The sequence below is a fragment of the Morus notabilis genome, unplaced genomic scaffold, assembly GCF_000414095.1.
Source record: "Morus notabilis unplaced genomic scaffold, ASM41409v2 Scaffold1009, whole genome shotgun sequence".
NCBI lineage: Eukaryota > Viridiplantae > Streptophyta > Magnoliopsida > Rosales > Moraceae > Morus > Morus notabilis.
Window position 1 is genome coordinate 298492 of NW_010357868.1, and position 24224 is coordinate 322715.

Below are 24224 nucleotides of genomic sequence, written 5' to 3' on the forward strand. Positions count from 1 at the left end.
ATAATGTTGAAGTCCCGTTGGAAAGTGCTCATAATTTCCTTTTTCCCTTTCTTCTTTCATAAGTCTCGTTAAATTTGATCAAAATTATATTAAAAATTAAAAAATATATGTTGTAAAAACAGTTTGTGATACATATTCATAAGCCTATTAATAATCATTTTTTCATTTCCCGCAGTAAGACCTAAAAAAAAAAAAAAAGAGAACCATATTAACTAAAAAAAAGAACTTCTACATTAGACTGTGCTTTTTAATTATCGATAAGAAACGATTTAAATAACCATACATATTTTAGCCTCGTTCGTTTCGCTGATTCGAGTTTAGAATTTGAGTTTTGTTACAGTAAAAAGCTCTCACAAACAATTACATCTAACTTTTTTGTTACAATAAAAAGCTCTCACATATAATCACATCTCAACTCAAATTTTAAATTCGAATCAGCGAAACGAACGAGACTGATAGTTACAAAAGGAAAGCCGTAGAAATTCCTAAAAAGAAAAAAAAAAAGGAAGAAAGAAGTTACCCAACCTTCAGAAAGAATCTTTATTCTTCAACACAAAAATGAAAAAAGAAAAAAAAAGAAAAAAAGAAAAAAGAAAAAGGACATCGTTCAACCACCAAATCCAAGCACATGGAAAACGACTGTACCAACGGCGTCGTTTAATAATTCGTTTCTCCCGTTATTGCTTTGCCGTTAAGAAACCTATCCCCTTTCTTCATTCCCAAATATCTCTTGCAATAAATATCAAATCCCTAAATCTCACTTCAATTTAATTCGTTTCGATTCTTTGCTCTTCTTTTATTTCGCGCTCTATTCGATACCCAACTTAAAATTTGATCAGGTAAAATCATCACTATAAAAGAAGTTGTTCACTACTATTTATCTTTGATCTACAGTCGAAATTTCCGATTTTTGTTTTCTTTCATACTCTGATATCATGTGAAATTCCGGCCAGACTATATATACGCACTTGTAGAACCACATAGACTCGCGCGCGCGTGTGTATTCATATATATATATATATCTACTTATATATATATATATGTACGCATTTTTTCTTGAATTTGTGACCTAGTTATGCTTTGGGGTTGGATTTGGCAGAAAGTGAAATCTATGATGCAAGCTGGAAACCGGAATCGCGGAGAATCATCCACGCCGTTGATTGTATCTCTCTCTCTCTCTCTCTCTCTCCATTTTTCAAATTCTAGTTTGATCCTTGATCACTTGTACTTTTGCTTGTAGATTCCCAATGTTAAAAATAAAATATTTCCCAATTTATGCTTAGGGTATTACTAGTGATCTAGAGAAAATGGTATTTTTTGTTTAAAAGAAGTATTGAACAGAAAATTATTCATAAATGGTATAAATATGGTTTTTTTTGTTTGTTTTGGTGTGGTTCAGAATGATAGCTTAAGAATTGAGGAGATTATCCCTCAACTATTCACCTCAGTTCCGTCCCTAAATGAAGCTGCCTCTTATATTGCACAAACTACATCATTAATAACCGGTTGTTTCTCTGACTTTTCTGGTAAGTTTCCTTTGCAATATGGATGATTGTGGATTATGTTCCGTTTCCTATTCTTTTTAATGTTCAAACTTGGGTCGAACTTGCTTTCATTTGCTTTGTTTTTGAGCCACATATTATTGTGTTTACTTTTCAGTAAAATTATTAATCAAGGGAAAACAGAGAAAGTTAAGTTGTGAAATTGATTGCTTGACGCAGAATATTAACCCGGAATCTATAAACTCTCGCTCGCTGTTTATTTTTTCTTCCCTTTTATAAATGAATTTATGGCTTCCTTTGGAGTGCATTTTTGTCCAACCATTCCTTTTTAAAAGTTCTTTTTTGCTCTTTCTGTGGGATCCTTCAAGGGTATTTTATCATGTTGATATTTCAAGTTTAGAATTTCATGACTCCAATAGCCAATATACCAATATCTTGTCTGTGAACTATCACAATTTAATCTCTGACGAATCGATGTCGTCCACTCATTTTTCATCTTTCAATAACAGTCTTAGTCAGAATAAGGTGTAGAAATTAAGGATTGAACAGATCTGAACTAATCATTGCTCATGTGCTTGGATGACATTTTCTGCCTTGTACATGCGTATGCCTATTTGTTTCAGTTACATTGGATTGACTTGTTTAGGCATATATCTATTTTTGCAGTGGAACCTTCGTCTAGAAATGTGGAAGATTCCAGCGGAGATGGTCAGGAGTTAGTTACGTTTTCATCTGGGCTATCCCAGGGATCTCGTACTAGCTCTACTGATCATACGTCTTCAAGTGGATATCATTTTACACGTGCAGAATCATCTGGTACTTCCCGTTACTCTGCCTCTATAAATGATGGAACTAGAAGGACCTCTGCTGGAGATTCTTCTCAAATTTCTGGCACCCTCGTACAGTCAAATCAAAATGGTCAAACTGGCATATCTCTCTTTCAAGGGTATTGGCCTTCAGCATGCTACATTTTCTTGTATTGAAGACTAGTCCTTTTGAAAATGTTACAGCTGTTTCTAAAAAGTCCAGAAATTATAAGATGTTGTCAAATTGGAAAGCTTATGATAATGGTCATCCTTCTAAGCGAAAAAACACAGGAAGATCAGTGGTTTTCTGGTGGCTACTAGAGTGGTTGATGGGAAATGCCACTTAGGCCCTACATTAAATTCAAATGGACATTGTCAATATGCTTATCTCTAAGATTACATTTTTTTTTCCCGTGAGTTTTCTTGCTGTCAATGTTGTCTTGACTGGAAATACAAATGATGCTTGTTTCGACTTTCAGCCTTATAAATCGGGTGCGAAGAACTGTCCATGGATCTGCTGATGACATAGGCTGGCTACAACGTGATCCAGAGATGCCGTCAGTTGAAGATGGATCAGAAAGATTCACAGAGATTCTGGACAGTATCAGGTATCTCATGCTGTTTAACTCATACTATCTCATGTTGTTTCACCATAGACCTATGTCTGCATTGAAAGGTTACACATTGTTGATCGACCGTTCCATTTTGACAGGCATGGCGTTCACAGGTTGCCGAATTCAGTGGTGTACTTGTTGGTTCCAGGTATCTTTTATTAATTTATTTATTTTGAACTATACTGAACAGGATCAAGCTTATAGTTAGATCTTAACATCATACAGGTCAACTTAGTAATTCCAACACCAAAATCCTGCTTCTCTGCTACAAATTTTTTGTGCTCTTTCATAAATAAATATAGAACAAATTGAAGTTTCTACCTGAGATCTTGAACGTCAAACTTGAAAGTTGTGAATAAGAATATGATGGTGCTAGGCAGTATATCATATCATCTTTCAAATATTAGGATGATGCCAGCTTCTAATCAAGACCTTGATTATAGGTCTTGTGAACTTTTTATTTTAATTCCGGTAAATAAAATTTAAGCTACAGATTTTTAGAGCATCTCCAACTAATCATTGTCTGGAAGTTGACTTTTTCTATGTTGTGCCAATATTCACTTCTATGGTGTTATCCGTGGATCAAATATTGCTGACAGCTTTAATGTTTAGTCATGTGATGATGATCCTGATTTATAACCTTTTCCTTTTTTAAATGTTACTTGTGCATTAGTTCTAGAGTTTGTGCAAGTTCTAGGTTATACTCTTGTTTCATCTTGGCTACTTTCTGTGATATACAGGTCTTTTCAGCAATCATGGTCCACTGTATTTTGTCAACACAAAAATGACTTTCTCAAAGATGGGTCTCGCCTGTCATATTGCCAAGATTCACAGCGAGGTTTTTATTTATTTACTTTTTTTTTCAACGTCTATGCACCTTATTTTACTTAGAATTTTAAACTAAAAAAGTTTAGATGATTCTAAATTAGGCTTCAGTCGAAAAAAATGCTAGGGAGATAAAGGATTACATTGAGGAAATCTATTGGGGTTCCAAGAAACGTGTTTTGCTTCTTGGACATAGCAAAGGGGGAATAGATGCGGCAGCTGCTTTATCATTATATTGGTCTGATTTGAAAGATAAGGTCGCTGGTTTGGCATTGGCCCAAAGTCCATACGGTGGTAGTCCGATTGCTTCAGATATTTTGCGGGAAGGGCAGCTTGGAGACTACGTTAATCTACGGAAATTAATGGAGATTCTGATTTGTAAAGTGATGAAGGTATTATGACGTGTTCACCTCTTTCTCTCTCATATAATATATACACTCACACACACATATATCTTTGTGTGGCGTTTTCATTTCCTTATTCAAATTTGTGCACTAATATTATAATGTTGGGTCTCTTTCCTTTGGACATAAAAAACGAGGGTGGTGAACAGTGACAAGATTTGTTATTTATTTGAGTCCTGGCCTAGCAATTGTTGTTTTGTGTATAAAAAATGGAGTTAGTTGCTAGAACAGGGTATGTTGATTTTGTTCTTTCGGGCCATAGGCATCATTTCTTGTGCCTTCATATTCTAGATAACATGATATCAGCAACACTTGAGCCTTGTTTGGTAGGAGGGATATGGATGAAGTAATTAGTAGAAGGATTTTAAGGTTTATGGCTATGTGGTGGGAGGGATTAAATTGGGGAATTGATTGGTGAGGAATTCAAAATCCTTGCAGAACTCCAGTTTTAATCATTCCAAAGTTGGAAGGGTTGCAGGAGGGGAATCCATGCCAATTACAATAAGAGAAAAGTCCTCTCTTTTTTCCCACCTAGGTTATATGTACCTTTATATCCTTCCTAGTTTCTTTCCTTCTTACCATAAACAGCCTTAAAGTAGTTAATGGAGTCTTTTTTTTTGCTTTTTAATGGTGCTTAATTTAATTGTCAATCTTGAATGATGGTTACTCATGGGAAAAACTTTCCAATTTGAGTCCTTTATGGTTATGGGATCGTGAGAGAATGATATTCTGATCTTGTTGTTATCTGCTGTTATGAAGGGTGATTTGCAAGCTCTTGAAGATCTAACCTATGACAAGAGGAAAGAATTTTTGAAGAAACACCACTTGCCGAAGGAACTGCCTGTTGTTTCATTTCACACAGAAGCTGCAATCACTCCGGCTGTGCTGGCTACATTGTCGCGCGTCGCACATGCAGAGCTACCCATGGTTGGTCCCCTTTCGGAGTCCCCGACACTACCGCTACCAGTGATAATGCCCCTTGGTGCAGCAATGGCTGCCTGTGCTCAGCTGCTGCAGATCAGGTATGGTGAGAAGAGTGACGGGCTCGTCTTGTGTCGTGACGCAAAAGTCCCCGGTTCCGTTATAGTGCGGCCAAAACGCAAACTGGACCATGCGTGGATGGTTTACTCGTCTTTGTCCGATGACCCTGGTGAAGCTGATGCCTCTCAAGTGTGCGAGGCTCTTTTGACTTTGCTTGTGGAAGTTGGGCAAAAGAAGAGACATGAACATGCCATGAAAGATGAATGACCGTCTATTGATAGTTTCAATCTCGTTATTGCGCTATTAATGTAAATTTGTATTTCCAAATATATCGTGTACTTAATAGTTTTTTTTTTCCTTAAGAGAAAAAATAATAATAATGAACATGTTAGTTCTACAGGTATGCTTCCACACTTCTTGTTTAGACTGTAGTTTAAACATAAACTATACGTGCGCCTGTAGAATATATTGATTTATTTCAAAAAAAAAAAATTCAGTGTGATATTTCTCCCAAAAAAAATTCAGCGCATAAAAGAAATATAAAAAAGAAGAAAATTTCGATGCAAGTGCTTTTCTTTTTCAAGGGGGTAGAAAAAGCCAAATATTCTTATATTTTCGTTGTTCTTTTTTCCCATCAAAATATCAAAGAAATATTTCAATATATAGGTTGTTTAGTTTTTTTTTTGTTTTGTTTTTTTTTTTAGCAACATATAGGTTGTTTAGTTGCATGCAGTATGTTGTAATTTTTTTGTTGAGAAAAAAAAAAGAAAGAAATCAATTTTGTCATTCCATCACCCATCTCTTAAGGTCTTATTTATTTATTTATTTTCCTAAAAAAAGAGGAAAAAAAATAGATGGGTGGTATCTTCACGTCTCCAACATAGCCGTCACTTAACATTCTATTAGAATATCAACGTCTCCAACATAACCGTCACTTAACATTCTATTAGAATATCAGATAAAATGGAAAAAAATTTAACTTATACTTTCCTCAATTAGCATCAAAAATTAAAAAAAAAAACACATCATTTAAAGCCATATTAAAGAGATTGATGGGACGCATAAATTTAATCTTATAATAAAATTAGATTCTCAATTATCACTAGTGTTTTGATAGATCGTATTTCGTTATTATGCTAACGCCATCGGTGGTTTTTTAGGTCCGGACTTGCGAATGGGTTAGTCCTTCTCGGCAATGATTTTTTTTTGCGCAACTTGTCAATGTCATTTGGGTAATAATATATTGAACCGGTTATTTTGATTTCAACGCTCTCAAAATTCACCAATCAAACCGTAGCATTCACCCAGCTACCTTCTTTCCCGGTGAACTAATCACGGGTCCTTTTAGATTCCTTGAACAGAGACAACAACTTTCGTAATACCCAAAATACCCTCACAGACTTATTGAAATTTCATGCTACGATACGCCAAAAAAAAAAAACAAATAATAATAATAATAATAAAAATAAAACCAAATAATATCATTTCATTTCACTCTTTTTTTCTTCCTCCCTCTTGGAGCGAGAAAACGAGAGAGAGAAAGCGAGCGGCAACAGATAGATCACTGCGTTTCTTCAGAGAGCCTCGAGAGCTCGGAGAAGGAACTTCGAATTAGGGTTTCAGAAGAATTTCGTTTCTGAAGCGGTAGAGAAGGAAAACAGTCGGTTTTGGGATTGGATTGAGGAGTTTTCCATTGATTGATTGCCTAACTAGGGTTTCATAGTTTGATTTCTGCGTAGGGTTTGTTTGTCTGGTCAGGAATTGATTGCCTTAGGGTTTTCTGGGTTCCTTTCGGAGGAGCAGAAAATTCGGTGGCTCGGGTGATGTGAGAAGCCGTTCCGTGTCGGTTCTAGGGTTTCAATGGGGAGCACGGGAGAGCCTGACCGGAAACGCCGCCATGTTAGCTCCATATCCCCTACGGCCGCTGCAGCAAAGAAGCAGCACTTTTTGCCCATCTCCGAGGACAAAAAGGTGAGTTTTTGGCGCTTTATGCTTCAGACTCTCTAAGATTTAGGTATTTGATGAAAATGGGGGTGTTTCAGAGTTTTAGGGTTCGTTTTGGTGTTTGGCACATTGGTAATTTGCTATTTTTGTGTATCTGGTATACCGATGTACCTTAAGAACATGTGTTTGTTGATTAATTCATTTACTCGGAACTCTGAATTGATCGGGTGAAAGTTCTCGAAATCTCTTTTGTCGTTGTAAAATTGCTTTTTGCTAATCTTAATCTTTCGTATGCATTTAATTTAGGGATACTAATGTTTTCCTTTTCTTTTCATCTTCTCTGGAAGAAATCCATATTTCGGTTGGCAGTATTTAATTTCATGCAATCCTTCATTTCCATTTGATTTTCCCCCCATTATTGTATGGGCGCGGGCTTCATCATTGATTTACGCATTACTTAGCTACATTTCTTGGAAGATTTAAATCTTTAAAGTTATGTGTTTAGAGAACATGCACTTTTGTTTGGCAAATCATGCAAATGTGAGGTGATCCTCTTGGTATTCATAAATTTAAGTCGGCAAAAAGTGCAGCAAAAAATGCAAAATACATCTTGATACTTTCTGTAGGGTGGCTACTGTACATTTGACTTGCTTGTTTGGGCTTTTCTCTGTGTGTAAATATGATTTACTTGTTTGGTGCTGATTGTTTGCTGTGTATATATATATATATATATATATTGTTATAGCTCGACATTGCTGTTCTTCAATATCGAAATGAAAAGCTAATACAGAAGTTGGAGACACAGAAAGTTGAGTATTTGGCTCTCGAGAATAAATTCTCTCAGCTGAAGGAGAAACATCAACCATATGATTCCACATTAACAGTTGTCAAAAAGTCTTGGGAAAAGGTAGGACTCTTGTTTTTTGGTTGTTTTGCTGCTGCTGTGTTTAACTTGTGTAACTTTATGTGGTTTCTTTCTTTATGTACACAGTATCATGTAATCCTTGATGGGATGTTAATTCTATGTTTTGACAATAGCTTGCTCATGACTTGGAATCGTGTTCAATCCGTACAAGAGAGACAAGCTGCAAGCAGGATGTTGATTGTCAGTCTATCATGGGGGGTGAGGATTATTTTGACACAGTTCATGTTATTTTGTGGTTTAGGGTTTTGAATGATTTAGGTTAAATGAGCATGGCATGATTGAACTGGTTATTGATACTTGATAGGCAAAATACTCGTTTTACATTCAAAAGGAATTGCAATAATGAAAATTTTCATTTTTTAAATGTTATTTTCTGAGTATTTTGCACTATGTAAATGCAGCTTTTGATTTGTGTCTGCTGCTACATTCTGATTAATTTGGATCCCTTTTCTCTAACATAGTATATGTATGCTTATTAGTTATATCTTGTTACTATATTTCTTTGCTTTCAATTTTGTATTTCAGACATAGTGATTATAAAAGATAAAAGATATAAATCCTACCCCGTGAGCTTGTAGATGCATATGGGATATGATTGTCGAAGTGGGCTTATAGATAATGAAGTCTTGTATGCTTTTCAGATGGAGTGCAGTCTACTTTTCATGAGGAATTTCTCAGTCGACTTGCAGAAACAGGTGCAACTGAAAGTTCATCAATGCGTAACTCCTTTAATCAGATGGAAGGTGACGGAGAAACAGCCTATGAAAATACTATGAACAGCTTAAATAATTTCGTAGCTGCAATTGATAATCTGTGGTGTCAAAAGGATGGATTACATGCCGCAGTGTTGAAAAAGGTTCCAGGAGATGAAGACCTACGTAAGTAATAAATTTACATGATACTTTATTCCAAGGCTTTGTATTATGTGTTATCTCTCATTTTTCGGTGTATGTTACTTCTTTTGCTAGGTGCTTGCCGGCGAAATACAGAAAGCATTCTTGAAGCTAGGACTTGGAGGTCGGCATTTATTGCTGCTTTTCTGAAGCATAAATCACTTTCAAGGGAACTGCAGAGCCATCAAGATATTGATGCAAAGAATAAAGCTAAGCTTAGACGTTTAAGAGGTAGCTTGCTTTCAAAATGATCAATTATTTGTCTTTTGGGAGGTGTAATGCGAAGGTTGGTGTTAATGTTTTCAGTTTCCCTCTTGGAAAAAGGAAAAGGAAGGAAACTTTTGTTGCGCATTTCATCTGCTCATTTTTATCATTTGGTATCAGTAAAGTAGTAACTTAATTAAGTTCTAGTTTCGGATATTGGTTTCTTTGGCTTGGATATCCATCCACGAGGGGTGCTATTCTGATAGTCTTAATACAATAAAAGCTATAATCTCAACTTTTAGGAATTCATGTTATTGAATGACACTTAATTAATTAGAACAAAAGCTAATGTTAAGGACCCTTATTTTATTTGGTCATTCTTGGTCAATTGACACTTGGGGTAAAGTTGAGGGGGCTACGATTTAAAACCACCTCAAATAAAAAGTGAACTTTCTTTAGATTGTCAGAATTTTTGTATGGAGGGTGATTGAATGTTCCACAAAGTTAAGTGTTGCTTTCGTTGGTTTTATGAAGGAGAGTTGCAAAGTACAATAGCTGAATTAGAAGAGAACAGTTGCAAACTGGCAACTCTCAAAGCACAGAGAGATGCTGCAAAAGGGGCAGGCTTCCCTATCTTAAATTTAGGGAGCAAGCATGTTAGTGGTGATAAAATCAGAGATAAAGTGAAAGATTTACAAGATATGGAGTCTGCTCTCAAAGAGCTAATGGTAGTATATTGGCCTCTCTCTTTTAATCACTCACCTCTCAGAACTACTTTTATTTGAAGAGGTAATCAGTGGTAACTGACTAGATCTCTGCAGGATCAAGCTTCTTGTCGGCTTATGGAAATAAAAGGTCTTCATGAGGAGAGGATAAGAATATTGCAGAAGTTATCTAGTATGCAGGTCAGTTTAAGCTATAGTTGGGTATTTTTTTTAGATGTAATTCTAACTAAAAGATTATTTGCTTGAATGCAAGCTCTTTTTACAAATGGGGTTTTACTTGACAGAATAAATTGAAGAATGTGGCGTGTATTTCCTCTTCCCAAGCCTACCTCTTGGTGAGAGATCAAATTGAAAAGTCAAAATCTGAAGTCATTAAGTATCAAGCCTTATACGAGAAACTACAGGTTGTACCTGGTCGGTAGTTTATTTATGCCTTTTTCTATCATTTGGTTCCTAAGGTTTCATTTTGATGCTGACAATAACGTTATCCTTGGAGATTGTAGGCTGAGAAGGATAGTCTTGTCTGGAGGGAAAGGGAACTAAATGTTAAAAGTGATGTAATTGATGTTCTTCGAAGATCTTCTGCAATTGTTGATTCAAAATCAACAGATCTCAGGATAGAAATACAAAAACAGATTGATGAAAGAAAAATGATTGAAACAAAGCTGGATCAGGCTTCAAGAGAACCTGGTTAGAAGAAACCTATCGTTAGTTTTCTTTAGTTTTGACATATTGGCTTCACTTGTTTTATGCATCAATTGTGGAAATATGCTGAATTTCAGGAAGACAAGAAATTATAGCAGAATTTAAGGCCTTGGTGTCTTCATTTCCTGAGGAAATGGAAACCATGCAAGGTCAACTACGTAAATATAAGGAGACTGCTGCAAACGTTCATTCTTTGCGGGCTGATGTGCAGTCTCTTTCTAGCATTCTTGACAGGAAGGTGAGTATGAGCTAGATTTTTGTGGTGAAGGTACAAATTGTTATTGCAGGGTTTATGTTACCTTTTCTTTTTTGTGAAACAGGTGAAAGAGAGTGAAACTTTATCTGCTAGATCGACAGATCAGATTGCTGAGATACAGAAATTGCAAATCATGGTATGTGCTTATGTAATTCTTTTCTCAAGTTTTATTTTAAAAAGTTGCTGCGTAGTTTCTAGTTAAGAGTTGTTGAGCACTATGTAATTTTAATTCTTGTTAAGTATATTTTGACTACTTTGTATCGAGTCTATCCATGTAATCATGCACAACAGAGATCAGAGTTGTTAACGAGTGGAGGAAACACACATGCCAAGTTTGATTTGTTGGTTGGGTTTATTATTTTAGACAATTGTTGTTAAGTTTGATCCTTTCTTGGCGGATGCTCCTGTTACACAGTTTTTGAAGGATGAGAAACAACTATATGGTATCTACATTGAGAATTGATGTAATATGTACGTCATTAGTCTGATCTTTTGCTTTGTAGGAACTACCCATAATAACAAACTTGCAAACTGAATTTGTCATAAAGAGATTCATTGTCTCTGACCTGCTTCACCTTAATTGTTATTTGAACAAGTAATAGTTATGTCTTGGTATTGAATCTTGACAGCAGCAAAGAGAGGTTATCAAATCTTGATCGCACTTTTTGAAGTTGATTTTGATTGATTGATATAGCTGCATTAGATTTTCCTTTTCTCCCACTAATTGTTACTTTCCTTGCAGGTCCAAGATTTAAAAGAGAGTGATTCGGAGTTGCAGCTTATCCTTGACATGTTTAGACGTGAATCCACTGATTCAAGGTTAGAACAGTTCTACTGGATTTTTTTTCCTCCACATAACTTTGACCTTCACAAATTATTGTCGGCTACAGCTTACAGTTACAGACTGGTTTCATGCTTCTATTTATTAATAATTTAATAATCTTAGTGGCTTCAGAGAATTGTTATTCATCTTTTGATACAGTGTTTATTTATTTTTGTAGTGTTTTCATGTCGATAATGATACCAAGTTTTGCTTATGTTTTTAGCAATAGCTAATTGCAATTGAATTTGTAAAAGCTTATATTCTTCCTTTTATATCTCTCATGCAGAGATGTCCTGGAAGCTAGGGATTTGGAATACAAGGCATGGGCTTATGTTCAAAGTTTAAAGTCCTCCCTTGATGAGCACAACTTGGAATTACGAGTCAAAACAGCAAATGAAGCCGAGGCCAGATCTCAACAAAGACTAGCTGCTGCAGAAGCTGAGATTGCTGATCTAAGACAGAAGTTGGAAGCTTCCAAAAGGTTTTTATGTTTTAATTTAGTTTTGAAAAGCATTATTAGAACAGTTGATTCTGATCTGCTTCTAACCTCTCATTTAGCCTGTATTTTTCCTAAAAGGCGCATCATCCTTCAAGAAGGTTACAACTGTTTAGAATCTTTCAAGGTCAAAATAACGTAATACTGAATGATTTTGAGCGTAGAGTGGCTACCTTTTTGCTTCGTTCACTATCCTATTGCTGAAAAGCTTTGACCGTAATGTTTTGCTGTTGGAATCTTACTCGGTGATTCCATCATGCTTTTCCATACTTCCTAGGTGGATATATAATGCGTCTGTTTCATGTCTAGTGTGGCATGTTTTAGCATGAGAGAAATTCTATTACGTGATCTGAAGCTCTTCCATGTTGAAGCTTTGTTGTATGTGTTAATTGGGCCTACTGTTATCCCATTTTATTGCAAAAGCTTTACACCTTTTTATTTTTTCCTTTTCATGTCAGGCATCTTTTGAAACTTGCCGATATGTTAAAATCCAAAAATGAAGAAAACGAAGCGTACTTGTCTGAAATTGAGGTGTGTTTCCTGTTCATTTAATGTGGATTGGTATCTCCCCCTTGTATGGCGTGAAAACACGAGTTTATCTTTGCAGACAATTGGACAAGCATATGATGACATGCAAACTCAAAATCAACATCTGTTGCAGCAGATTACTGAGAGAGATGACTATAACATTAAGGTGAAGGATCTATTAAATTGTAGTGAGGAATCTATATATGAAGTATTCCAGTTATGTCTCAAATATTTGCGACCTTTTTCTTACCCAAAAAACATCCGTGACCTTTTGGCTTGTGAATATGGGAGTCGTGTTAGTTTCGTTGTCAACTTTGCTTTTCTTTTCTTTTTTTTCTGTAGGTGTTTATTTTTTCGTTGCTTAGGTTCGAACTGCATTTCTTTGAAAAGATAATTATTTCTTTTTTCAGTTGGTTTAGGATGCATGGATGCTTTTTTAAGTATATAATTTTTTCGTGGATGACATGCCACTTACCATTATCGTTCTCATGTGGAGTCATATGTTCCTATGTTGTTTGTTGGTTATTTATGTGCTTCTGAACATTTGACCACAAAATTAATCATTGTTTTTTTCCTCGTTTCATTACAGCTTGTTTTAGAGGGTTTAAGGGCAAAACAGGTGCATGATGCTTTACTTATGGACAAAAGAACGTTGGAGAGGGAGATTCAACAAGCCAATCTATCTGTTAATTTTTATGACATGAAAGCTGCAAGAATTGAAGATCAGGTATATTGTGTTCCATAACAAATGTGAATCAGCTACCCTCCCTCAGTATATGAAGCTACTGATACTCTTATGCGATGCAGTTGAAAATTTGTTCAGATCAGATTCAGAAACTTGTAGAAGATAAGTTCCAAAGTTCTATGACCATGGATACTACTCAAAAGAGATTGTTAGACGTCAAAAAATCATCTGAGCAAGCTCGGGGGTCACTGGAGGAATCACAATCTAAAGTTGAATATAGTCGAGCGGCACTGTTGGAGCTTCAGATAGAAGTGGAGAAAGAAAGGTATCGAAGTATTTTGCTCATTCCAACTTGTTTCACACTGCTTGCTCCTTTTTATTTCTCTTTTGTTACTGTTACTCATTTATTTTTGCATTTTATTAGGTTTGCAAAGAGAAGAATTGAGGAAGAGCTGGAAGTTTTGAGGAGAAAGGCTTCACGACTTCGAGCCCAGACCGAAGGCTCATCAATTATCGAAAAGCTTCAACAGGAACTTGGTGAATATCGAGAGATACTCAAGTGCAGTATCTGTCTTGACAGGACAAAACAGGTATGTTCAATTGACCAGTAGAGATCATGGTTTTAACTTTCTAACCTATTTTGATGAATGCATAGACCATTCTTTTTCTGCTGCGTCATATCCAATGTCCCTTTAGCATTCTTTGGTGAAATCAAATATGTTGTTTTGCTCATTTATACTTGGCTTCGATTATATAGATATAATGGTGTAACAGATATATCCTTATGCAGGTTGTCATTACAAAATGCTATCACTTGTTCTGCAATCCCTGTGTGCAACAAATTATTGAAACTCGTCACCGGAAGTGTCCAACATGTTCCACAACTTTTGGGCCTAATGATGTAAAATCTGTATACATCTGACATGTGACCGAGGAAAAGTTCCTTCCTTGCTGGTTAATGAGATGAACATCAATGCCTTTAGCTGCATGTGATCCCGGTCCCAAGATTTGATAATGTGTTGTTATCTAGTGAACTGTAGAGAAAATATAAACTGGCAATGATTAGTCAGCCTTCCTGTCCCAATCCCTCGTCCGCCAGTGCCAATCATCTGAGTTTTTGCTGGTACTGGTTCTAGGTTGTTGATTTCACCAATTTCTTTACTGTAATTATAATGTTCTTTTTTTTCTTTTTGTCCCCCTCGTAACTCTTTTTTTTTTTTCTTCTTTTTGGCTCCCTCATAACATTTTTTTTTTTGGTCCCTTCGTTAACATTTTTTTGGCCCCCTCGTAATTGCTTGGAGCCGCTGGAATCTTTATTCTATGATATGCAGGTTGATTGGAATCCATCCATCCAATGTCACCCCCGAGGAAGACATTGCTTCGTCGTCATAAATGAATTGGTTAGCATGAGGGTAAGCTTAAAATTACCTTAGTCCCACTAAATACTGAAGACTGATAAAGGCTTTGTTTTGGCAGTGGCTACAGCATAAGATAAATGTTTGCTGCACGTGTCAGTGGAATTAACTAATTTTCATTTCCTTGTATTCTTATGGAAGCAGTTGTTTACAGAAGTGGTTGTGTCCAGGTTTTCGAGGGTAGTCGACATTTCCCAGGGATGTAGGTTCTTGTTGAAATTTATTTTTATTTTTTTTCTTCTCTAATTCCTTGATCATCACTAAATAAAAACGTCAGTGCAGAGTCTGTCATGTTAGATTTTAGTGGCAAAAGGGGTCTATCATTTACAGGTTCTCTTTTTAGGAGTTCTCTCTGTGTCCCGCCTCATGCCATTTCAGGTGACGCGGACTCTTTAGCAGGATAGGTGTTGGTAGGACCGTGCATTTCTCTTCCTATGAAACAGGATTTGGAGAAAATTAGGAAGTTCACTTTGAATTTTATGTTTATTTTATTATTATTATTATTTTGTGAAAGTACCCTCTATTCGCTATAAATTTGTTTCTCATAATTCCATCGGAAGAAAATTGGGACGCGTTTATGTTCCTATGATTCCACCAATTTATATAGCAATTTATTTAATGTCTAGTAGAATAAAAAAAAATATTTATGTAAGGTGACTTGCATGATTATATTTGTACCATATTCTGTCACTAGTTCGTGGCAGAAATCTTAACATCTCGTATGTGAGTCCATTTATGGTTCTGTATCTTGATACAGGCTGAATATCTTTGGTGTTCGGCCCATAAAACTAAACACAAATTCGGCACAACATAATTATCATGCTACGCCCAATCTAAGGCCCATAATGGGTTTAGGCCCAACGTGAACTGGGGTCGACATTAGCCGAGTAATGGGAAAGAAAAATTAAAATCTGATGCTCGCAATTCATAGACAATCGAATAAAACGAAAATACAAGAACCCAATTGAGGTAAGAAAATCAAAATGCAAAGAGAAAATCAAGCGTCGGACTTACTGATCTAAACACATTTCACTTAAATTACCAAAAAGAAAAGGGAAAAACAAAAAACTTGAAACCAATTAATCAGAGTGGATTGCAATATTTCAGACACTGATGTAAAGTTCCCAACTTTGAACTTCGGAAGTCCCGGCCGACAAACTGTGAGAACTTGAATGAAATCTGCCAAAAACGCCGAAGGCGTCCTTGGGGTGATCTTGTAGTTCCTACGGGGTGGAGACGATGGGGTCGGTCCATAGATTTTCCTTCCTTTTGCCGCATTTCGCTCAAGGGGTTGAAGGGAGATAGTGCATCAAGTTGTTCGCAAGGGCCAACTTGATCCTTTACTGAGACAAAAACAAATGTGAATTCGAATTTATAGCGGGAAAGGGGGACAAGAAGGAAAAAATCTACAACCCCATTTTCCAAGAAAGTTTTTAAGGGCTCGTTTGGTACGATAATTCAATTAGGGTGATTCTACTCATGATTCTGAAATCAGAACCATAATTCATGATTTTTGGTTCAAATCATGATTCTGAAACTATGATTCAGAATAAGAGATTTGAATCACCTTGAATCAAGAGGGAGGGTGGTTTTAGAATTATGATTTGTGCTAGTTTAAAACATTACATCAAATTTCAAATCATGATTTAGAATCATCCAAACCAAAAACTGATTCTGAATCATGATTCAGAATCACTATAAACAAATACGATTCTGGATCCGTCTTTCCAAACACACCCTCAATTTCAAAGCAAACAAGCAAGAAAGGAAGCAAAGAAAGGAAAAGAAAGATCTAGGCTATGTTCATTTTACCAATTCGAGTTTAAATTTTAAATTTTGCTACAGGAAAAAGCTTTTAGAAACAATCACATCTAACTTTTTTACTACAATAAAAAATTTTCACATAAAATTACATATCAACTCAAATTAAAAATTCAAATTAGTAAATTAAACAGGCCTAGTGAGAGAATATTATTACCAACCGAGTAAGCAAAAAGAAAGCTGATCACGGGGATGGGAGTGGAGCAATAGATCATCATTATCCACTTTGCTTTATTTTTTTAATTATTATTTTTTTGTTAGCTCATATAAGCCCATTCTTATTTCCAATGGGCCATAAAAGCATGAGAATAGGCCCATAACTCTAAAAATAGGATAGCCCAACATGAGGCACGCGATAGGGGCTGTTCCAAGGAGTCTATTCCTTTCCTAGCGGACTAAAGAGCCCATAAGTCTAAAAATAAAAATTAGGCCCACGCCGGCTAGGTTAGTCCGTTCACAGTGGGCCTAGAAATCGTGGCCCTATTATCATATATACAACTAACCCACCCAGTCTCACTTCCCGGTCTCAAAACAAGACCTAGGGAAGAGGGCCAGCCTGGGCTAACCTTAAAGCTCTTTAAGACTGGTCCGAAATTTTATAACGCATTTTTAAATTTTTTTTTAAAAAAAGGTGTTGGAATCAAATCCAAAACGATCCTAATAAACTTTCAGGCTTGAAACCCCAGCCTGCCCCAAATGTTAGAGTCGGACCGGATCCAAGTTAACAGTGACAAGTCTCGAGTCAGCTCATTTGACACGATCTAAACTTACAACTTGGTCGGGTCCACTAACCTATGAGTGTAATGTGTGCATATGATCAATAAGATAAAACTATTGGAAAACTACAAAATAGTAAGAAATAAGATTTGTATTCTTTTTTAGGAGGAAAGAAAACTAATTAATAAGTTCAAATTTCAATACGTTGAGGCAGTTGCCTTTATCCTTAAGTCGGCATTGGTTTTGTTGAAGTAATATTATGCACAATTCATATACACTTGAGCACACTGTCAGAATCACCTGACCTCGCAATAAAAATCTGCAAGTACAATAAAGCAGATTACTAAGGGGTGAGAAGGGCCAGAAGAGACTAGACAACCAATTTCTGAACGAAAGGGGATATGCAAACTGCTATTTCAACACTTAATTACATATGGCAAGAACAAAGCAAATCCTCGTCTTAACCCAGGATTTCCTCAGGCTTAGTGGCTGGAGCTTCCCAGATCAAAATCCATGGTGTAGTCGTATTCAATTGTTGGAATCACAGATGCAACAAATTTCAAGAATAAGAAAAGATACCTACACAAATAAGATAGAAAAGTAATTAAACAAACAACTTTTCTCAACAATAATAATAACCTGAACACGTGTTAGTAGTACCAAATGATGCCTGACTATCGATAAACATTCAACGAGAGAAAATTTGTTTATATTCACCTTTACATCTAATTGGGAATCGCAGATGTTACTTTCTTTTCCTAAATCAAAAGGATTGTTGTGGACGTACAGATAAGACTTTAATATTGGGGTCTCTTTCTTTTTTTTTTCCCCTTTTTTTTTTTGAATGGTTAATTAACCTGCTATAAAGTGTCTTGTCCTTTTATAATTTTTCCAGTTTTCACGCAACCCTGAATCCAACATGCTACCAGAGTGCAATTAGTTATAACTGACAGGGTATTGGACTCAACTCTTAATAGTATCTAGGAGTGAAAAATAAACCACCAAGGATTTTGGTGGGCGGAGTTGCTACAGCAGAATGAGAGTTGAGAGAGAAAATTACTTGTCAACTTCTGGTTCAACTCCACGTGACATTAGTACGTCAATGATTTTTTTCATCACCGCTCCATGTCGACAAGGATGTACAGATGCATGTTTCCCGGGCAAGTGAGGATGGTCCTCAATAGTTACCTGTATCCATACAAGTAGTCATTAAATTAATTGCAGGAAAAAAAAATAGTGCATGTGCCAAGCAGATGTAAAGAGGAACCTAAGAATCAACTCACGGTTTTCCGCGCATGATCTTGGCTAACATCTTCAAGAACAAGCTCTGGTTGTAGAAGCATCCTCGACTAAGAGAATAACAAAGGAATGTAATCAGTTCAGCAAGAATATTAGTTAAGAATGAAAGCAAAATAACATAACAGTATACTTTCATTGAATCATTATGCAGATTCAGTCAGCTACTGCAAAGCATAATGGATACAAGACATATCCCAAAAAAAAAAAAACACAAGGAAACAATCAAGTAAAAACTTAAATAACTTCAAAGCAAACAACTCAAGAGGACTAAATATTCACTGCACTTTAGCAGAAGCTAGCCTCTTTTACAGCACAAGTTACTTTCTCTTTCTGTTTACTCTTTTGCAAAGAATGGACAGGAAAAGAAAATTTTATGTCCGAGTTAGGTACTCTAGTAGTGACAAGCAATGAGCTTGGAGAGAGAATCACACTCCCCAAGAAAGATAATCGAAGTTGGAAAATTGGAGCTAATGTTTGCTTCACTAGAAGAACTTTGCAAGATTTCCAAACAATTTAACTTTCCCTACGAGCGTAAATCCTCTTATTAATTCAAACTCTCAAGCCTGCTCTTTTATTGGTATTAGCCGAAACAAACTCAAGCTTCTTATGCATGGCTTCTTCAATTATTTTCATTAGTATTTAGTAAAACAAGAGAATATAGAAAAGAATGAAACTCCTTGAAGCAGTAAAACATGAACTTAATAATCATTGGAAATTTGGAATTTGAACATAGCCACAAAACAAACAGCAGAACGAACCTCATCATAACCAGTAAGCCACACTCGAGGAGTTTGATAATATTTATCATACCTACATATAGAACGAGGCAAGAAAAATATTAGGGCTCCAGTCAAATAGAGTATTTCAATCCAAAAAAAGAAAGCAATGCTCTAATGTTTTTGACAAATGTACCTAGCAAGAAATCAACAACAAATCTTCTCAATTAGAATGTAAATCTGTTTTTCAAATTACTTAGGCTTCAAACAATAATGCATAAGACTTCAAGATTTCTATTTCTAAACAAATAAAAGAAATAAACTACGCAGATTCTTACGTGATGCTGACATCATAGGTTCGGGTGCGTAAAATGTTATCATCCTCAGGTTCCTGAGCCACAAGATACGTAGACTGCAGTGTTGCCTGCAAATTAGAAGTTAAAATATAACAATTTCATGCTTTTATCTGCATACATGACTGCTAAATTCGTGAAGCTAGCATTGCATCTATGGGCCCATAGACAAGCATTATATAAAGGAAATTTTAAGAAGCTCTGAATGGAAGCATAGACATTGTTCAATGGTTTTATTATATAAACAATGCCTGCATAATTTTTGGAGGTGCTAAATTCAACATAAATAAATCTTTCAGATGTGGTATTATTTTATTGTTCACCTTTCTTGCAATTAAGCATAAAGTTTTTAATTCGCCAAAATAGTGTCAGCATTATAAACACCAACACACCCTCCTATCTAATACTTTATCCACCTTACTTGCGATTAAGCATAAAGTTTTTACTTAGCTAAAATAGTTTCAGCATTATAAACACCAACACCCCCCTCCTATCTTATACTTTATAAAAATAACTGAACCACGACCAAATTGTTCACTTACTCAACAATAGTAAATATTAATAGTCAAAAACAACTAATGACTGTACACCAGACATAAAAGACAAACATCACCTAGACATCTCTTCGTCAGAAAATATAGATGTAAAAATTACCATCAGACACTTACAGGATCAGTTTCGATAATGTTATCAGATTCTTCAAAATCAGCCATGTCAGGAATATCTTCTTCATCTTCCCCACCAAAATATGAGGGGGTCAACTTGACAGTGTTATTCTTGCTGATTTCCAAATTTTCCATGGAGGGCAAGTTTTCTTCCTCGGTACTTTTACCCTCTAAAAGTAAGAGAGAGTGTAAGTAAATATCTCACGTAAAATATTATCAGCAACATTTCTAATCTTAACTTACCCTTTGGCTTCCCGTGGGTTGCCAACCAGCCATCATTATCTTCATTATCAAGTAGAACTTCCCCACCTGCAGCTTCGTACTCTTCTTCCACAGATGCTGCTCTCCGCAGGCAAGGGACTGAACAGAAAGTGAATAGATTTTCATTAGCTTTACTTGGATTCAAAGAGGCTACTCATATATACAGAACTTTGGTGCAATTGCCACGGAACTCAAAAGCAAAGGAAGAAATTGCGCTTGTGTTAAACAAACAAATTCCACTAACAAAAATGCCTATGTAATAAATCTATCCTATGATGAGTTTAGCCAATCAAAAGGTCTAAAACTTTATAAAAATTATACTACTATTATTGTAAAGGTATTAGCCCATGAATAGAAAGCTCAAAAACTTATTACAGTCACTACAAGGGGAGAGTTTTACATGGTAACATTTCATTCATATGCCAGGGGCATAAAATCACCCAACGTTGAGAGAAATAAAAAAAGAAAAGAAAACACGAAAAAATATATCAGTAACCATATCAGATATAACAAATCATAATCTCAACGTCACTCTATAAAGCATGCAAAAAAGATGCGCATTACAAGTTGATACAGAGTATTTTTTTATTTTTATTTTTTTTGGGGGGGGGGGGGCAGAAATGATTTCACCATACCATTTCTAGTAATGAGGTACTGCTTTTCAGGAGGTAAGTATGGTTTCCTCTTGCTTGGCTCACCTGACTCCCTAACAGGAGAAAATGCAACATAAAAAAGATAAGAGAATAGTACCTTCAGACCAATTTGAAATCCAGCATAGTTAAGCAAGTTATCAAAAAGGCAACTTTAATCGATGAACCTATCAAATTGCAAAACAAGGGGAGGAAAATAAAAAATTTGACTTCTATTCTAATTTATAAAAGATGAAGGAAAATAAAAAATTTGCTTCATCAAATCAGTACAAAAAAACATATGTAGCTTTCAATCAGAACTCGTCAAAGTACTTAGCGCAGCAAAATTTTTCATATATGTTTTAAACAAATCCAATCATGCTTCACCAAATGAGAACCATTTCATATTTCAAGCCTACTACGATTAAAATGGCAAGCCTATTACGATTTCAATTTCCCTAACCCAAAAGCCAAATAGTTATGAGCTTGCCATACAAAGCCTAATTTGATTTCTATTTCCCCTGAAAAACGATAACACAATTTGACAGAATTTCAGACCCCGTTTCATTATCTTCAGCCATGCCAAATTGGTCAGCTGCTTATCTTCTTAACGAAAATTAGTAAATTCACAATCAAATTTGTCGTAATCGCTGATCGATTAGAGCACAAACTCGAGAAATTATCAAATTCCCTAATTGAGAGCTTGTATTGTCTATTGTATCATACGACTTTAGAAACAAACGCTGTAAAACTAATCTAAAATCACATCGGACCAAGATGAACTGAAAATTGGCATAACAAAAACTGGTAAAATCCCTAATAATCACAAAAAACTGATCATAGAGATAGAACAAATTCGCGAAAATCAGGAAAACAAAAAAGGGAAAAAAATTGTTGGGATATAATTACCAAGACCAGGTAGGGCATTTGGAGACGAGATTGTCACCGGCGATGATGAACTCGCTGACGCTGAGAACGCCTTTCTCTTTGAAGGCGGAGACCGTCCTTGGTCCGGTGATTCTCTCGACGGTTCCTTTGAAGGCTTCGTGAATCTTTTGCGACAGAACCATCTCTTTCTCTCTCTAGGCGATTCAACTGCTTTGCGTAATGATCGAGCGAGCGGGAAAGAGACCGAGAAAAATTCGATGAAAGCGAGGTCGCGCACTAAAGGATGTCGAAGAGAGAGAGGGGAACAACTTGTAAAGACGACGATTAGAGTTTTCAATTTGAATTAAAATGTGTCATTTTATGAGAGTTTTTTATTGTAGCAGAAAAAATTAAATATAATATTTTTTAAGAGCTTTTTACTGTAAAAATTTAAAATTAAAAACTCAAATCGGTGAAATGAATGAGACCGAAGTACAGACGTCCTGTGTCCTACGAGCTAATTCAGGCCGCCGGGTCCAAACCGACAGTTTAAATGAAAGTTTCGGGTCAGACCAATCCAATCTTAGAAAGGAGACAATCAATCTAGTTTGGAGAGTCCTAAAACCCAATGACAGGTCTAGGGCCGGCCGGCCTTCAATTTTATAAAGAAATTTTAATTTTTTAAAGCAAAGGGTGTTAAGGCCTGATCGGGTGGCCTGAATAAGCTTTGAGCTTGAAATCTCAGTTCGAACTAAGAGTGAGGAGTCTCATACTGATCTGTTTGATTATGTTTCTTATATTCGTCCCTTATTTTAAATTATAATTTATAGTTCTGTACAATATTTTTTTTCATAAAAAATATACGTAAAATAAAAATAATTCTAAATCATAATTCTGAATACATAAACTAAACGTCCTCTTATAATTTTAAGAGACCACGTTCAAATTTAATATTATCTTTAGTCGAAATACATTTGATTTTTTTCTTTGAGAATTAAAAATTGTTATAATTTAAAGCAACGAGTACAATATTAATTCCTATTAGTGATGGAGATTCTTTTAGTCAAATGAGCTCATCATCTATTAAAATAAGTTAAAAAGATAAACTGTTTTATTTGCCTCTTAAAAAAATAGTTTATCTTTTCTCTTGAAAAAATAGATAATAAGTTAGATACAAATAATAAAACACCAAATTGGTTACAACTAAAATTATTTGCTTTCAAAACTTGAATCATTGTGAACGTATTGAATATCATGGTTTATGATTTACTACAGTATTTTCTCTCATAAAAAATACACGTAAATTAAAAATAATTCTAATCACATAATTTTAATTTATAAACCAAACGTTTCTTAAACTTAAAAATAAGGATTCTGGTTTCAACCTCACAGTCAGCAAAAGCACCATCTAACTTTTAATCCAAAGCAACCATAATAAATTAAGTAGAATATCTTATAACAGCTTCAACTTCTGTTGCCTGTTGTGAGACGGAACATCTACATTGAGCTTGCAGCGATTCCAATCTAAAAGAATCCATTTAGTTTAGATCCACCCTTCTAATAGCATGATTGGGCTTAATAATCATAGTTTTCTATAGGGCCGTAACATATCCTCAATGACCACTCGACAACGTAAAATGAAAAACGGATTATGAAATTTTACTGCAATTTATATTCACCTCCGCTATTAAAAAAGTACAATGCTGTCAAAAAGTTCTAAACTCGTATAGTTGAAGTATTTAAGGATCGAAATATATCAAAATTTTATATTATTATTTATATTTAACATTTTAAAATTAATATATAATTTTTAAAAATTAATTCAACAAGCAATATTATTTTTTAATAAATATTCTATTTTTTATAATTTTATAATTTTTTCCCTTTTAAAAATAAAATAAAATAATAAAATTTTACCACACAATCATTATATATCTTATCATTATTTTGCCACATTGTTGTGCACTGTTTACCGTGCGCCACAGGTGTCACTACAGTTTCTAGTAAAAACTACTTTTACATCAGCCCTGCCATAAGTTGGTAAAAGCAAAATAGCGGCAAAAAAAATTAAATAATAAACAACCTATTTAAAATTATATTCTATTAATAGTTTTTTTTTTTTTTTCCTCATGCGATTCTACTGCACGTACTTCTTTAGTATGAAT

General features: G+C 35.2%; 3 protein-coding genes across 3 annotated transcripts; 2 read left to right on the forward strand and 1 right to left on the reverse strand.

The window, feature by feature from the left end:
• Window positions 1-713: 713 nt before the first annotated feature.
• Window positions 714-5488, forward strand: LOC21404645. Its single transcript, XM_010090972.2, has 9 exons — window positions 714-839; window positions 1100-1162; window positions 1400-1526; window positions 2169-2448; window positions 2788-2916; window positions 3021-3070; window positions 3663-3760; window positions 3852-4139; window positions 4911-5488. The coding sequence occupies exons 2-9, from the start codon at window positions 1112-1114 to the stop codon at window positions 5397-5399; spliced, it is 1512 nt and encodes a 503-aa protein (XP_010089274.2). The 5' UTR covers window positions 714-839; window positions 1100-1111; the 3' UTR covers window positions 5400-5488.
• A 1162-nt stretch (window positions 5489-6650) lies between these two features.
• LOC21404646 (E3 ubiquitin-protein ligase BRE1-like 1) lies at window positions 6651-14508 on the forward strand. Its single transcript, XM_024177103.1, has 19 exons — window positions 6651-7103; window positions 7822-7983; window positions 8115-8199; window positions 8643-8879; window positions 8970-9125; window positions 9633-9826; window positions 9920-10003; window positions 10108-10227; window positions 10327-10513; window positions 10606-10766; window positions 10849-10920; window positions 11527-11603; window positions 11894-12088; window positions 12562-12634; window positions 12711-12797; window positions 13221-13358; window positions 13439-13641; window positions 13741-13906; window positions 14107-14508. The coding sequence occupies exons 1-19, from the start codon at window positions 6993-6995 to the stop codon at window positions 14236-14238; spliced, it is 2640 nt and encodes an 879-aa protein (XP_024032871.1). The 5' UTR covers window positions 6651-6992; the 3' UTR covers window positions 14239-14508.
• A 2927-nt stretch (window positions 14509-17435) lies between these two features.
• Window positions 17436-22387, reverse strand: LOC21404647 (autophagy-related protein 3). The gene is made up of 9 exons (XM_010090974.2): window positions 22102-22387; window positions 21199-21269; window positions 20546-20662; window positions 20306-20472; window positions 19623-19708; window positions 19327-19378; window positions 18553-18618; window positions 18330-18457; window positions 17436-17848 (listed from the first exon to the last, which is right to left on the reverse strand). The coding sequence occupies exons 1-9, from the start codon at window positions 22260-22262 to the stop codon at window positions 17752-17754; spliced, it is 945 nt and encodes a 314-aa protein (XP_010089276.1). The 5' UTR covers window positions 22263-22387; the 3' UTR covers window positions 17436-17751.
• Window positions 22388-24224: the final 1837 nt, after the last annotated feature.

Coding starts and splice junctions, on each gene's coding strand:
- LOC21404645 (XM_010090972.2), top strand. CDS start 1,112: ATGATGCAAGCTGGAAACCGGAATCGCGGAGAATCATCCACGCCGTTG. Junction 1,163..1,399: donor AATCATCCACGCCGTTGATT/GTATCTCTCTCT, acceptor GGTGTGGTTCAG/AATGATAGCTTAAGAATTGA. Junction 2,917..3,020: donor GAGATTCTGGACAGTATCAG/GTATCTCATGCT, acceptor CCATTTTGACAG/GCATGGCGTTCACAGGTTGC.
- LOC21404646 (XM_024177103.1), top strand. CDS start 6,993: ATGGGGAGCACGGGAGAGCCTGACCGGAAACGCCGCCATGTTAGCTCC. Junction 8,200..8,642: donor TTGTCAGTCTATCATGGGGG/GTGAGGATTATT, acceptor TATGCTTTTCAG/ATGGAGTGCAGTCTACTTTT. Junction 13,359..13,438: donor CTGCAAGAATTGAAGATCAG/GTATATTGTGTT, acceptor TATGCGATGCAG/TTGAAAATTTGTTCAGATCA.
- LOC21404647 (XM_010090974.2), bottom strand. CDS start 22,262: ATGGTTCTGTCGCAAAAGATTCACGAAGCCTTCAAAGGAACCGTCGAG. Junction 19,379..19,622: donor ACCTATGATGTCAGCATCAC/GTAAGAATCTGC, acceptor TTCTATATGTAG/GTATGATAAATATTATCAAA. Junction 18,458..18,552: donor AAGATCATGCGCGGAAAACC/GTGAGTTGATTC, acceptor GTATGGATACAG/GTAACTATTGAGGACCATCC.